This window comes from Pithys albifrons, chromosome 9 (assembly GCF_047495875.1).
Source record: "Pithys albifrons albifrons isolate INPA30051 chromosome 9, PitAlb_v1, whole genome shotgun sequence".
Lineage (NCBI taxonomy): Eukaryota > Metazoa > Chordata > Aves > Passeriformes > Thamnophilidae > Pithys > Pithys albifrons.
In genome coordinates this window covers 7,718,270-7,734,184 of record NC_092466.1, presented here as the reverse complement: position 1 = coordinate 7,734,184, position 15,915 = coordinate 7,718,270, and the positions used below count along the sequence as shown (strand labels likewise).

The 15,915-nt window shown below is 44.1% G+C and overlaps 1 protein-coding gene across 3 annotated transcripts in view; it reads right to left on the bottom strand.

The window, feature by feature from the left end:
- The window catches only part of HSPA12A (heat shock protein family A (Hsp70) member 12A), a 57,058-nt gene extending 42,563 nt beyond the window's left edge, over positions 1-14,495 (bottom strand). For 2 of the 3 annotated variants that reach the window (XM_071563619.1, XM_071563620.1), the window contains exon 1: positions 14,259-14,495. In XM_071563619.1, the coding sequence (XP_071419720.1) occupies positions 14,259-14,286 (28 nt within the window). In that variant the 5' untranslated portion in view covers positions 14,287-14,495. Of the gene's footprint in view, positions 1-700; positions 854-14,258 lie in introns of all 3 variants that reach the window. The other variant, XM_071563621.1, reaches the window with a different exon arrangement.
- Positions 14,496-15,915: the final 1,420 nt, after the last annotated feature.

Genomic DNA, 15,915 nt, shown 5'->3' with positions numbered 1-15,915 from the left:
AAGAGCTGCTCTCCAAGACCTTAGAATTACTTAGTGAAGAATCCTGTTGTTTCTGGTAATATGTGTTGTTTCCCAGGGAAGATTCAAAACCCTGCAGTGGGCAAGTATGGAATAATCTGCCTGAAGGAGAAAAAAAATTATTCCTACAGGTCTTAATATTGCTCTTGTAACACCACTTACTTCTTCAAGTTGTAAAATGCATGTTCAGCCTGACTTTCAGAAGCACTTGCAGAAGCAAAATATTTGCATTTCCTACCCAAGTTCTTCAGGAATATGTTACTCCTCTTGCAGTGAAGTACAAAAAGTCATAGGCCAAATGTGACAAGCATAGAATCTGCTCAGTTTATCAAGATATCTTCAGAAGAGATGCTGTTATCAACTTCCTTTCAGCCATTTCTTCCTCTTTTCAAAACATTCACTATTAGAGCATCAACATATAATTTTTTTTAGCATTGAGGAGCAGTACTTCAGCACGGGAAGAAAAAAGGAATAGGTAACAAAATATATTTGTTGCTTCCTGCTGTCCTTGCTGACCTGAACCCATCCTGAGCAGACATGAATTGCAATACTGACTCGACATCTTTGGAAACCAGCACTTTTCCCCACTTAGGATGCTGACTCTGAAGCACAGAAATGCAGACATCAAACCAGCATCTGTGTGTTTGCAGTGTTTCTCCCTGTCACTAATTCTCTTGGTTACCTGTTTCCGCACTCATGTTTCAGTGATGTGCTGGAGCAGGTCCAGAGGAGGCCACGGGAGGACCAGAGGGCTGGAGCACCTCTGCTGTGGAGACAGGCTGGGAGAGAAGGCTCCAGGGAGACCTCAGAGCACCTTCCAGTGCCTAAAGGGGGCCTACAAAAAAGTCAGAGAGGGGCATATTACAAGGGCATGTAGTGATAGGCAAAGAATAAGGACTAAGTTCATAGATCCTCATAGTTCACAGACTATTCTGAGTTGGAAGGGACCCACAAGGATCGAGTCCAACTCTTAAGTCAGTGGCCCACACAGGGGACTGAACCCATGACCTTGGCATTATTACAACCAACAAAGTTTTAACTAACTGAGCTAATCTCAGGCTTCACATGGAAGAGGGATTTCATTACATATTAGGAAGAAATTCTTTACTGTCAAGGTGGAGACACACTGGCAGAGGTTTTCCAGAGAAACTGTGGCTGCCCCATCCCTGCAAGTGTTCAAGGCCAGGTTGGACAAGGCTTGGAGCAACCTGGTCTGGTGTAAGGATGTCCTGCCCATGGCAGGGAGGTGGAACTAGATGATCTTTAAGGTCCTTTCCAACCCAAACCAGACTATGATCTGTTTTCCAGCCTGTCTTCAGTTATCAGCCTGGGTGTACCTTGAGAAGTTATTTATAGCTCTATATGCAACTCAGAAATTCCTGTGTGAGAGTCTGTATCTTTCCTTTGTATTTCAGAGAGCGGGGGTTAAATAACCAGTGCAATATTCATATCCAACCAATGAAACTGCTAACTCAGATGGTGTTCTATCAAGAACTGACTCACTTAAATTGTGAAAATCTAGAGGTGCAAAACGTATACAAGGACACTCAATGTATTCTAAGTGTAAAAATATTTGCTAGCAAATCAAAAACTGTTAAGCAGAGATACGAGTTCTGTCTTAGATACCCACGGAAAATAATGCTTAAAACAGAAAATGGACTTGGATATTTTCACTGAAAATCTTTGAAATAAATTCTCCATTTCAGTTTCAAAATGCTCTTGAAACTTACACATAAAGGCTGGATTTGTAGAAGGGCTAATTCTTTCTAATTTTCATCAACTGTTCAACTCTGCTGGAAGGTTGAGCTCTTGGTGGTCTATCAATATTTTCAGAAAAGAGAAAAAAGACCCTTCCAAAACCATGACCATTCTGCACTGTACTCACTGCTGCTCCTGCAAACACCCAGCAAAATAAAATAATTCTACAATGAACCCCCTACATGCCACCAGCCTAGGGATGGATCAAGCAAAGAAAATCATGGAAGGCACTGCTACAACCTTTAAAGCAGCATACTAAAATTGTAACCTAGAGATACTGGTATAGTGGGTTTGTGGAGTTGCTATCATGTTGGCAAAAGCAGAAGTTGAAACTGATTTCACGGCTGCTAATTAATCATGTGCAATAATTGGGGCAGCCATAACTGTGATATTCTAACCCTGCTGTTAAAAGAGGCCCTGACACTATCAGAGAGCTAATAAATGACAAAGTGCAGTTCAGAACACTGGGAAGTTAAGAAGTGTTTTATCAGAGTGGTTGGCACACACAGAAAATGACTTGCAAGCCCATCACACTGGATTTAATGCCAAGACTTCTCTCAACAAGCAGTGAAACAGCTGTTAAAAGCAAATGAAATTAGGAAATTTATAGCATTATACTGTCTATCCTATCTGACCTGCAAGGTGTTACAATATATTTGCATATGTGGGAGCTTTCATATTTTGTTGAGTTAGTGTTTCCTTGGGACAAAAAAAACCTGCATGTGCCACAATTTTTACAGCTGTGTTCTGAGGAACAGTAAATGCAAGGATATTCCAGGATATTTTAAGACCTCTTATCTCTAAAGCACCGTGATTGGTTGATCTGAAAGGAACAACAGTATCTGTTCCAAGGCAGAGAATGGGAAAAGGGATGCAAGGAACCTGATTTACAATCATGAAACAGAAAAAGGATGCTCAGTCTATTCTGGATAGTGTCATAGTATTTGGAACACTTCTTAAAAGCAGAATAACTTATTAAGGCTTCTGTAATGAAAAGCATAATCAAGTAATGTTACACACAGCTCGAGATCCAGCTCTATCTCCCATGTTTAAGGAACTTTATCTGTGTCAAACTACATGCTATGAAAGGAACGTATGGCTAAAAGGGATGCATTAAACAAACATTTAATCCTTGCCAATTTGCACACCAAATGAAATGGAGGCAAATTATTTACAATTCAAATTAAAGTAACTCTTCAAACACACCAGTATTTTAAATAATCTTTTTCTAAATACGATGCAAACTTCTTGAATAAAATTCTTAAAATTTACTTATCATCTGCATACTGACTGTCTATACCAGGAGCTTGGGTAATTTCACTACATGTGCATAGAATGACTTTTGAGCATATCCTTAGAATTTCTGACTTTAGCCCTGATCTAACCAACTGCCAAAGAACACCTTGTGCATTTTAAAGGTTAAGAAAGCGGAAGGGGAAACAGAGAAGGCTTCCATTTTCAGCCTTTTTTTAGCATTCAAAGGGTCCTATCTGATTTGCAAATTCCCAAACAATGACAGAATTGTTGAAATTATGGCATCAGCAGATAACTGCATTAATAATGAATCACGTGCATTACCACATTAGCTCCAATTGCTGGTTTGGTAGATTTAATTTAAATTATTCCTTCTTTTCATCTAAACACATACAAGAGTTTATTTTCTGTGGCTTCCTGCAACAGGATAATCAGTTTAGCTATTTCTGGTCTTCAGTAAATGATCAGCCACATTGTAGATTTCAACAAAATGCAATAAAGGATTAACCTTTAAGTGTCACAGAATGCAGAGTAAAAGCGAAGTCCAGAGCATTTATAAAAACTTAGCTGATGCAAAGTGAATAGTTCACTGATTGCACTTTCAGATGATTCTGATTTTCTTGCAGATCCAGAGAGCAGGACCAAACTCATTATTCAACTAGAAAGACCAGGTAGGGACAGCTGGAAGACTATCAGTCTGTTCTGAATATTTGGGAGCCCCTGCCACACATTTCCATTCAGGACTGGATAAATGAGTTTTAGTGAACCACTGAATAAAAAAAAAAAACAATCAGACACAGACCACTACAGTCCCAGGTAATGTTTCAAGACAGCAGCTTAAATCTGCTTTAAGAAACACAACTGCTAAACCTCACAGTCACAACCCACTAAGGTGGTACTCAAAGTCATTTTTCAGCAGCCACACAAAATCTCCTCCTTTCTAGTAAATTCAGTTTTTATTAAATATTTCAACTACATATAATTCAGGTACACAAGGCATCAGCAAAATTTTCTGTTTCACATTTCATGGAAATTGCTCATTCCGCAGCAATGCAGGATGGACTCTCTCCAACAGAAGATTCTGTGCAACTCAAGTGACACAGAAAATGGATAAGCTGAAGTGGGGAAATTTAAGTTGGACATCAGAAAAAAATTCTTTCCAGAGAGAGTAATCAGGCATTGGAATGGGCTGCCCAGAGAGGGGGTGGATTCACCTTCCCTGGAGGTTTTTAAACTGAGATTGGCCGTGGCACTGAGTGCCATGATCTGGTAAAGGGACTGGAGTTGGACCAAGGGTTGGACTTGATGATCTTGGAGGTCTTTTCCAACCCAACCCATTCTATGATTCTGTGATTGTACAAGTGGGCATTGTCTCTAGGTAAGAATTTAACAAGACAAGTACAAGCAGGAGCCCAGGAGGCAGAGTATGCTGCTCCACAGCAGAAAGCACAGCAACTCAGTCAGAGCAGGGTACGGGGACATTTCTCAGTATGTCTCATGTCACCAGCTCACCATATGGAAAAGAAACAACTTTAAAAAAGAAGAAGAAATAAGGACTCAAGCCCCAAGTCTGCCATCAGAAATCCCAACACGGACCCTTTCAGGCACATTTTGCCGTACTTTAGAGTCTTGCCTACAAAAGCAGAGACCTGACAAAGAGAGCAGTTGCACCCTCCACACCTTTGCAGACCTCACTTCCAAGTGACAGTGAAAGGGGCTCATCATGGTCTGCATCTCCTACAGCCGTTCTGCAAACCTGAAAATCAGCAGCATCACAATAGTATTAACACCTCTCTACAGGAAAGTGCCTGAATACTCGTGTGCATGTTATATCCCAATCAACAGATCTTAAGTTCTATTTCTATCCTGACAGAGTGGCCACAAACCCAGCACTTGCTAATTAAACTCTTCTCACTATTTTCTGAATCAACAACAGGATCAATACTATTCCCTATTTCAGATCATAGTTATAGCATTTTAAGAAGTGCTCTCACAATAATAAACAGGTTTTTTCAATCCATAATATACAATGGAATTATTTCTATTCATTGTGCAGATCTCAGCCTCTGTCTGAGCTTGAGGACCCACTGGAAGGACCCTCTCTTCCAGGCTCTCCCAAAATCCCAACTGAGAATGGCTGCAGTACATCACCCTGGCTCAAAAAGAGAGCTGCAATAACTCTTCTTGATTTGTATAATGCATATCCACTGTTCCATATGCCAAACCACTCGAGCTCTCAGATATTTGTAGTCTGATGAACCAGATGCACAGGGTAAGTTGGGATGCATTAGACCTACTAAAAATGCCACTATTGCAGCTGATCTTTATGGCTCAAATAAATCCAAGTTAACTGAATCTACCATGTACGTGCTGAATACTTTCACAAAGCAAACACTGGCATTTATCTGATATCCATTTTTCTACAATTTCCAGCCAGCCAGCACATGGTGAGAGTGACTGCTGCTCTATCCATATACACTGCTCTGCTCTCACTCAGGTCACTGCTAATACCAAAGTAACAGCCAAATTCTTTATTTCCCACTAAGGCACTATCTCTGGATTCCAAATTTGGATAAAAAAGGGAAAAAAACCCCAAACAAAAAGGAGGTACTGAATCAAATATGGGTATAGAGTAGCCATCAGGGGATAAAAGAATAGAATTAAAGCCATTGTTTTTCATTCAAACGACTGTATGTATATTTGAGCATCAAAATAATTTTGACACAGGCAAAGTTTGCTAATGATTTTTGCACAACAGGGAAAGAAGGATTTGCCACATTGCTATTAGCTGGCAACTGATGAAGAAAACCTTATTCAGCTTTTCCTATTGCTGAGATTTTGCTTTGCATTAAGCACAGAATGTCAGAGCTTCCAAACCTAACGTGACAACCTAGAGCATTTTACTGTAAATACAAAATGGCCTTTGAAAATAATTACAGAACAACAAAAAAGAGAGAGGGAGACAAGCAATACAAAAAAAATAAAACCTCTTAAAATATTCTGATATGAATATCCCATATTTCATATCAGAAGAACCTTCTGTTCCTACTGAAAGCAATGGCACCACTGTTATTGCCATGAATGGAATCAGAGTTCTTTGTTTTAAAATGCCAATAGGCATCCAGCTGGTTTGCTGGAAGACAGCAATACACTTCTCTTCCATGACTATGGCCACAGCTAATCTCTGATACAAATCCAAGTTTCCTGATACCCTTTCATAAAATCTGGTCCCCCAAAGAGCTGGTATTCACTGCACTGATACCAATTAGAGCACAGTGATTTCCTAAGTAAAAAAAATCTCCAAATACTGTGGATAAAATTCTAAGAACAAGACGTGTTTTTTCATTACAACTTTGACCTTTTCCATTTGTGCTTTTACACTGTCTCCCATCATGATTATGGTTTGCTAGAGGAATTACTTTTTCACTGTGCTAACAAGCTTTTTAAACCAAGTTTCTACTGTTATTGTTTAGAGTATCAAAAAACTACCCCAGGTTCATCCTACCACTCGCTCTAGACAATATTCATTTTCGTTGACCTCACTGGCAAAGGGAAACCAAAAGACACCACCTATTTTCTGTGAACTTAATTTAAGATGAAAGAAACACAGAAGAACTCACAATAACCTTCGGAAAATGCCACATGGGTTATGTTCACTTCTCCTCCTTCTGACAGGTTGCAGGCAGAACCTACATTTGGTCTGACCTCACTAATGCTGGGTAAGCAACTAAACCAGAATGACCACACTCCCTGCACACTGAGCATGGAGTGCCTCAGCCACCTCCTTACTAATGGCTAAGTCTGTCCTCAAGCTGCCTTAAACCCTTTCACCACCTACACTCTAGTCCTGTGGGGGGAGGCTGAGGGAGCTGGGGGTGTTTTGCCTGGAGAAGAAGAGGCTCAGAGGTGACCTCAGCACTGTCTAGAACTACCTGAAGGGAAGTTCTGGCCAGGTGGGGGTTGGTCTCTTCTCCCAGGCACTCAGCAATAGGACATGGGGGCACGATGGGCTCAAGCTCTGCCAGGGGAAATTTAAGTTGGAGATCAGAAAAAACTTCTTTCCGGAGAGAGTAATCAGGCATTGGAATGGGCTGCCCAGAGAGGGGGTGGATTCCCCATCCCTGGAGGTTTTTAAACTGAGATTGGCCGTGGCACTGAGTGCCATGATGTGGTAAAGGGACTGGCGATGGACCAAGGGTTGGACTTGATGATCTCGGAGGTCTTTTCCAACCCAATTGATTCTATGATTCTATTCTATGATTCTAAGTTCTTAAATGCAGCTCCACCTCAAATTTCCAGCTTTTGTGATCACTCAGCTTCCTTTTCTCTCCCAGCCCTAATACGATTCCAACTTGCTCAAAACCTGCTTGCACCAAGAGCCTGGGGTTTGGGGAACTCACCAGTGCTGCCTTGCAGTGATCATCCCCCTCTTCCCAGATTCCAGCTCTTCCACACCCATATACTACTGCCAGGAGAGACAAAACTGATCCTGGTTTACAAGTTGCAAAGGACAGGCTGCATGTTGTGATCAAAGTGGGTTAACAACAGATTTGGCAGCTCAGAGTGGTAGAAGAGAATTCTCCATGATCTTTCTAAATATTCCACAGATACAGTTTGGTAACAGACACCTTAACTCATCTTCTCTTCCTTCAACAAGCTCTTCTGTGAACTTGCTTCCTTCAGGCTTCAAATAGTGCAAGCCCTGTTTTCCTCTATCTCTCATCTCCTCCATTGTTGCTTCCAGAAACACATAAGGAACAGAATGCAAAACACAGATGTACAGAATTCTGTGAAAAGAGACCTTCCTAGAAAAATTTTCCTGCTGCTCCTCCTTCATCATGATGTCTGTCATCATCTACCTCCTCTATTTGGTTCACTGCAAGGTTGTCAGGAATGGCACTAATAAGATTATGCTCTAATTCCCAGGACCATACTCATAAACCAGAACTCTGGTGATGTTAATCACTCTTTTTGAGAAAACATCATTTCCCAGCTGAGAGTAGGCTGGTTCATTGTCTTCTCTTTATAAAATGCAAGATCAAAATATTACAGAGTTATCAAACTCTGTTTTACTGCAATTCTCTATTTAAGAAGCATCTCAAGATGCCAACGTATCCCAAAAGGAACACAATTGTAGATTTACCTTTGTAGATATTCAAAGGAATATTATTCAAAGGCTGAACAAGAATCACCATTCAGTTTTTCCAGACCACGTGTCCAGCACACAGAAATAAGAACACTTTGGGTCCATTTGTTTACTTAGAAGGTAAAAAGGTTATTCAGTTTTCAAGCATTCCAAGATTCACAAGGTTTCTTGCATTGCATCAAGCTGGATGAATGCAGTGACACCTTCTCCTTAAAACATAAATTGCAAAAACAATAGGTGAAAATGTTTGTCTGCATTTTGACAATCTTCAGGAATGCTAAACAGGATTCACACATTTGTAGAGTCCTGACAAGAAAAAACAAACCTCTCTAATCAATTCACCGGGGGGGGGGGGGGGGGGGGGGGGGGGGGAAGGGAGAAAAAAAAAAGCAGACTGCAGAGTAAAAAGAAGAGGAAACTAGAACAGCCATTACTTATAGTAGTCAGCATGAGTGATGCTATATATATAAATACCTTCATATTCTTGAAGGGTATTAAACCTAATTTTGTTCAAACATGGGAAAACAAAAGAATATTAGTTTTGGCAAAACCACATACAATGGTATCACATCTGACACATCATTAGCAAAGTCATTTGTGAATCCAGTTTGTGGCTACTGACTTTGCTTCTGAGTGACATCTCATTGCTATATCAAAAGCAAGCCTGTATTTTTCTATTCTTTTTATTTGGTGGTCTTGAAAACACATCAGCTAACAGGTTTAAAGGAAAGCTTCAAGGAAGAAACCTTACCAGAAAAGAAAAAGGTACATGATTAATATGTGTAGAGTAGATAATAAAATCATGCAGTCACCAACAAAAGTCCATTTCCAGAGGTTTCATATACCAGGCGTATATTGAAGTGCCACGACTGTGCACACAGATCACACAGGGACCAACACTGACCAGCCACAAAACCAACTGCAAAGTCACACTGTCAGTGACAAGTCAATGGCACACCCTTCAAAGGGAGTTCCTGTGGCTGCAACGTAACAGGACCATAGCTGAGTAAGCAAGAGAGCTACTACAAAAGGCTGATTTTTGAATGCAGCAGCTCCATAATGACAATTCGGAAAGCTTGTGTAAATGGCATGCCCTGCCATTCTGATTACAGCGTGTGCTCTACTCAGCTACTCAGGTATCCATGGAAACTTGAGAAAAAGATGTTAAATTTGTTATATCTGTTTGACACCAGGGAATGGCTCTACTTGCCAGTCAGCCTAGTCTAACCTCAGGTATTCTGATCTTTAAATGTGGAGAAAGCACCAAGAGTCTTCAATGATGAAATCCACAAGACCAAATGGTCACACTTCCCAAACAAGGACAAGGAGGAGACAGGGATGTACTAAAGAACTGTTATTTTAATGTTGCTATTATCTCTTCACAGAGAAAAATATCCCTATCCCTGTGATGAGGAAAAAGAGACCCAAATATTCATTATTCCAACCTCACAGAGAACAGGAAAAAGAGGAAGTGTGGATAAAAACACACAGAACCTCGCGAGGAAAGGCTGTGTGTGTCAGGACAGGTGGACATGCAGTGCTTGGGACTGTAAAACCCTTTGACAGAAACTGATTCAGTGCTACACACTGGGCCTGAACTGCAATGAGAACACGAGAAGTGCCCAGGAATGAACAAACCAAGGCAGTGTTCCCAGATTATGCCCCGTGGGATAAGGAAGTAGCATAAGGAGAATAATTTACCTCTGTCCCCTTCCCCAAGGAAACTAGTGCAGGTTGGCCAAGATCCCTCAATAGAAATAGATTTTCTCCAGAGATAGGAAGTGGATTAACTCCCTCAGATAACATGGAATTGCTATTATGGCACTACATTCACTTGCACACTTTCCTGGACTCCAACTGATAACAATTACGAGACATCTCTCTCAGATGCACAGTCTGAGAGTGTTGACTCAGGGACTGACTCAGAACTACTGACAGAACAAACAGCTACAAGAAAAACCTTCTCCAGGTCTCCTGTTTTTGCAAATTGAGATGCCTTTAGAACTGATCCACCCAGAGCCCTGCAAATCAATCCCAAGAGGGCTCCCGATGTGGGGCAGTGAGTCCCCAGTGGCCCTGGCCCAGGAGCAGAGAGCAGTGTGCTGATGGCAGGGCACACCAACACAGCTCACACAGCCACTCTCTACAGCCACTCTCTGATGTCCTTGACACACCCTGATGCAGCCCTGAAGTAAGAGCATTTAGTCAAGTCCTTAGTGAAGAACAAAGGCTTTCCAGACTGAATGCTGGCCTTCACATTCTGAGTATTTTCATTTATTTATTTGCTTACTTATTAGAACTGACCACATTTTTCTTTTCATTTACATGAAAACCTTTCTTAAATCCCTCTGAGACAGCCTTTGAAGGAATTTCCTGTTTTAATACTGATTACTTACACAGCTCACCACGGCTGTACTAATTTTAAAACACTGCAAAGTCGCTGTTTTAATAGCTGTTATGGCAAAATTTAAAACCTGCATTTGTTTATTTAAAATGCCTATCAGTATGATTCTTAACAGCACAGCACATGGCTCAGAGCTGACATACTTTTGAGTAATGAGGGCTAGGGAATGTTCTTTTAAGATCAAAAATATGCCTGGTCACTGAGAAAAGGCAGTTTCAGTTTAATGACCCAGGAGCCAGGACACTTGTCACAGTGAAGAAGATGAAGCCTGCAGGTATGTCACAGGCATTTTAGATCACTGAGGTTCATACTTGGCAGCAGCATTCCCTCAGCTGAACACCAACATCTGTGACCTTACAGCACCAAACAGCTGCACACTCTTCAGTAGAACATCTGTGAAGCAAGTGTACCATGTACAGTAATGACCGATGGACTTCAGAGCTCATTCCTGGAACAGGTTCCAAGTCCTCCTGGTACCTCTCCCATTCACCACTGCAGAAATACAGTCTGTGCAGTATTGATGCAACCTGGAGTTTCACCCATTTCTGTTCTCAGCTAGCAAGGCTGTTTAATAAAAAAGTGACAAGTGCCATACAGAAGCTGAATAAGTAAGAACTGAAGTTGTTTATGGATAGGCAAAGTACTCCAAAGATTTCACTAAAGCTGCATATGGAAAATACCAACATCTACTTTACTTAAAGAAAATTAGAAAAGGCATAGAAGCAAACTCCCCCCAAAGGTCATGTTGCTTCATACCAAATTAAGGTCATGACTGTTCCCATTCTCCTAACTGAAAGAAACATTGTTTGCATGCATTGTTTTTTATTCCTTTCATCTTCCCTTGTCATTTACTGAGAGCCAGCACAGGTTTTTAAATATCAAAAAAACCCAATTTGCTCCTTCACAATGCCTATAGACTAAAACAGCCACAGGGTGAAGATTCTAAAACCATAAATGGTGTGTTCTTTGAAGTCAAATACTTGTGAAATCCCATCTGACAGATCGTCAAAAGGCAGAATCTATTCAGGTATAGAAAACTGACATGATGGGATCCTGTTTTAACATAAAAAGTGTATTTTTAAGAAAGGTCTAGTTGCTTTGTGCATTTATAGACAGAATAAGTGAAATCATAGCAGAGGACAGCAAAAAGGTATTAATCACCCAGAACAGCTTAGAAGTAACTGGAAATTTAAAATACTTGACCAGATCTGTAACTTCAAAAGCAAAACCAAAAAGAAGTTCAGAATTAATTGCAACAGCAGATATGACATCCAGAAAAGAGCCTAAAAACAATGGCATTCCCATGGAAGTGGGAGAAGTTGGCCATGGCAGGTCACATCAACTCAACCAAAGAAAAAAGTATTTGGCAGAAAAGAGCACGAGATGAGACACCAGTCAAATCCCATAAAACCACCCATGACAGAGTTAGAGAGCAAAATATATCCTAAATCTTGACATGTGCATGCAGGGTTCAGGTCTTTTATAGCTAAAGCAGCATCCTGGTCTTCCTGCACAAAACTGGCCTCCCAGAGGCTGCTTTAACTTGAGCCGACATCCAAGGCTGCAGCATCCTCCTCCAGCTCCTGGTCACAGCTGTATCCGACACACCCTGGTCACGCCCTGTGGACTGGGGCAAAGCCCATTTACACTACACATAGATGAGCTAAAAATGCCTCTGGACAGAACAGACCTGCCAGGGCCTCGCTACAGCTGAGTGAAGCTTTGGGGAGACTTTGCAGGTACAGAGCAGGGCAGCTCTGTTGAACACCAACTGCTGTCCCTGTGGGAATGAACTAAACATTCACACTGAAAGCTCACAGGGTGACAGCATCATAAAGGAAAACTTGTCAGCTCAACCAGCATTACCTAATCATAAGCCAATGGCTTTAGAAATGCCAGAAGTCAGTATGATTAAAAGCTTTACTTGCAATAGCTTCTGGGTAGGAACAATTTGACCCAGGCTCATGCTAACCAAGCTGCAGATACCGCAGTGCTGTGCTAACTGAAGCTATAAAGTGATCAGCAGGCACTGCACACAACACTCAGCTACGTTACAGACACATATTTCTTTACGCATTGTACTCTGGCTGCAATAAGTGACTGCAGCGTCAATACTGTCAATACAACACACACTAAATCACACTTTATCCCTGAAGCCTTTTCTCCTCTGACAGCTTCAGCATTCCAGTGCATGGAAATCGTTGCTTTACTACCTGGTCTTCAGTTTTCTAACAAAGTCCGTCGTGCGCAGTCTCCCTGTCTCACAAATTACTTCATTTCAGTATTGCATCGCACTAACCTTGCAACTTGGCAGAAAACAAAACATATGATACCCTGTAATCTGAAAGGCAAATCAATCTGTCAGTCTGTTCTTCCCTTTGGCAGCTGCATGCTAGAAAATTGTTACAGGTTACTTCACATCAAACAGATATAAGAGACTTTATTTAGGAAGCACAGAGAGAACATTTAGATGGGAGGGGGGAGTGAAAATCCAGTAGAGCAGCAGGTCATCTTGCGGATTCAAATAGTTTCTAAATATTGTCGTCTGGTTGTTTTGGTTTGTTTGGTTTTCTTAATGGATAGTTTATTACTCTTCTATTCCAATTGCACTGAAAGCTATGTTATTCAAAATGTTCCTTAAATACTACTATTCTCAAACTCAACCTTTTAAGTTTCCCCATATATTCCTACCAGCACTTTTGGCTCAGCACTGCAGTTTCCTCAAACCTTTGCAGCATACAGTGAGGAAGAAGGGAATGAAATCAGGCTGAGTCTGCATTTCCCTTAGGGGTTATTCACCCGTATCATTTGTATCCTAGGAACCCTCTTCCCTCCCGAGCTCTCTTCCCACACAAGGAGGAGACCACCCCTGTCCCGTAAAGGCTGTGTTATATTTATCAGGCACCGTGTAACCACGAACAGACCAACACACAGAATCCTTGTTTCATGCAGAACAAGATTCGGACCAGCTTGTGTCAAGTTTGTAAATCAGAGCGATGCGGACCCGTTACCGGGGCAAGGATGCTCCGCTCGGGGCTCCCCCAGCGCTGCGCCCCGCCGGGAGCTCCCTGGTCCCTGGGGATGCGCCAGGATGCTCAGCCCACACAGCGCCGTCTCTCCCACCCAGCTGACAGGTCTTTCTCTTCTCGCTATAGCGGGGAGCTGCCTCTGTGCCGGCAGCAGCCTCTGCTCTCGTCCCCGAGCCTTCCCTCTCCTCCCTCGGGCCGCTGCTGGCGAAGACAGACCCGGACCCGCGGGGGGACGGAGCCACAAAGGCCGGCCCTGCGGGGATGCCGCGCCCGCCGCAGCGCCCCGGGCAGCCCTCCCACCCCGCCTCGGCCTCGCCGCATTGTTCTGTCACCTGGACCCCCCCACTCCGCCGCTCCGGCCCCCGGGGCGGCCCGTGGGGATGGCCGAGCCGGGCGGGGGTTCCGCGGGGTGCGCCCCATCCCATCGCATCGCATCCCACCCCCGCCCCGGGGGGAGCGAGGGGCCGGCGGCTCTGCCCTGCCCTACCCCGCCTTTGCGGCCACCGCCGAGCCGGCACTTTGTCTGCCGCCGCCCGCCTCCCCTGCCCCGGCCGCGCTCCCCGCGGCTCCCCCCGCCGCGCCGGGGCCGCCCGGAGCCCGCAGCGCTCCTGCATTGCGGCGGGCCCGGCCGAGGGGCCGCTCCCCTCACCTGCAGCGCCGCTCTCCGCCTCCGACATGGCCCGGCCGCGCTGCCGGGGCTGCGCTGCCCAGCGCGGGGGAGACTCCGATCTTTCTCCCGTGCTCACCGCGCTGCGCCTTCCTGCGGACGGTGCGAGCCGCGGAGGGAGCGCAGGGCAGGGCAGGGCAGGACAGGGAGGAGAGGGCAGCGCGCTCGGGCCAGCGTTGATGGGCTTCCCGCGCCGGTGCGGGGCTGCTCCTCCCTCCTCCCGCCGCAGCCGCACAGGGGACGCGTGGGGGCGGCTCCGAGGGACAGCCCAGCCCCAGATGCGGATCTCACGGCTGCCCGAGCAGAAACCGCTTGGCGGTGACAGTTACAAACACAGCCCCCGCTCCGTGGCCCGAGGTGACACCCTGTCTTGTCCCTGTGCTGGAGCCTTGCGGCAGATGCTGCGAAGGGGGCACCGGGTGTTTGCCGTCGGGGTGCCAGGGGTGGGGAGGTATAGGCAGCCCGAACAGTCAGGGCATTAACAACTCCGCCGACATCCTGAATTACGGGGTGACTTATAACGTGGGGTTCTTTTTATGTGTCTTTGGAGTGAACTCCTCTCCCACGTGGCTCTGTGGTGCCATCAGGCCAGAGCTCTTGTTGTCACTGATTTTTAGCTAATTGTCTCCAGGACCTGGGAGACACACCTTACTGTTAATTGATCCATGTTTAGGAGTTTTCCAAACTAAGTAAGAAGACATTACAAACAGAAGAATAAAAATAAGGCTGGTATTCTCCCATGAACAGTCCTGGAGCCAGAGAAAGGGGTCAGTTTCACCCCCACACTTCATGGCCTAATTCTCCTTTGTTTTCCAAGCTCAGTGGCCATTCACATTTTGAAATCACTGCCAGCAGTTCACGTGAAATAAGGGCATTAACTCCAAGCACAGCCTCAGTCCTTGCCAATTCCTAGGCTCAGGAAGTCACTGACATTCCTGACAGTGTAAAATCCACCCAAAGTTCTCCCAAATCCTCTCACCAAAGCTGTTGCTCACACAAGGAGGGATCCCTGTGAAACCCCTGAAGACTAGGGAATTTTGAAGCAAAGGCCCAGACTCTGCAGGTGCTTACCCAGCACCTCCCTCTGTTCCCTCATTTCTTGCTCTCACGGCATTTGCTCTGTTCCCTGTAAGTTTTATCACCTCTGAGAACAGAAGGTGTGGCACAAAAGTTAAAGCAGTAAACTGCTTCACAGCTGCACACCTGACTCATCTCAAAGGCCTTCACCAACCCTGTACAAGCTAAAAAGACTATCTCTCCTTGAAAATCTCTCGTCCAGGCAAAAAACTCAGTTCACCTCCCAAAATCAGCTGCCCAAAAGGGTTTTCTGAACCTTTGAGGAGAGAGGGAAGGAGCATGCTGAGATGGTGGGACAGCAGCTCATTGCAGTGTTCGTACCTGCTATAACCTTGTGTTCCCTGGGACACTCAATAACATGGGAATCACTCACACAGTTTGCCAAGAGCCAAGGAGAGTGTGCAGTGGGACAGCGTGAACTGGGATTGCTGCTTCCTGCTCTCCCCTCAGCTCCGCCAGGCAACAAAGGGGAACATCTGGCCAAGAGTCGGCTTTAATTACCTATTTAGAGTCAGGCTGAATATTTATGCTGTCATTAACCAGCCTCGGAAATAAGAAACCA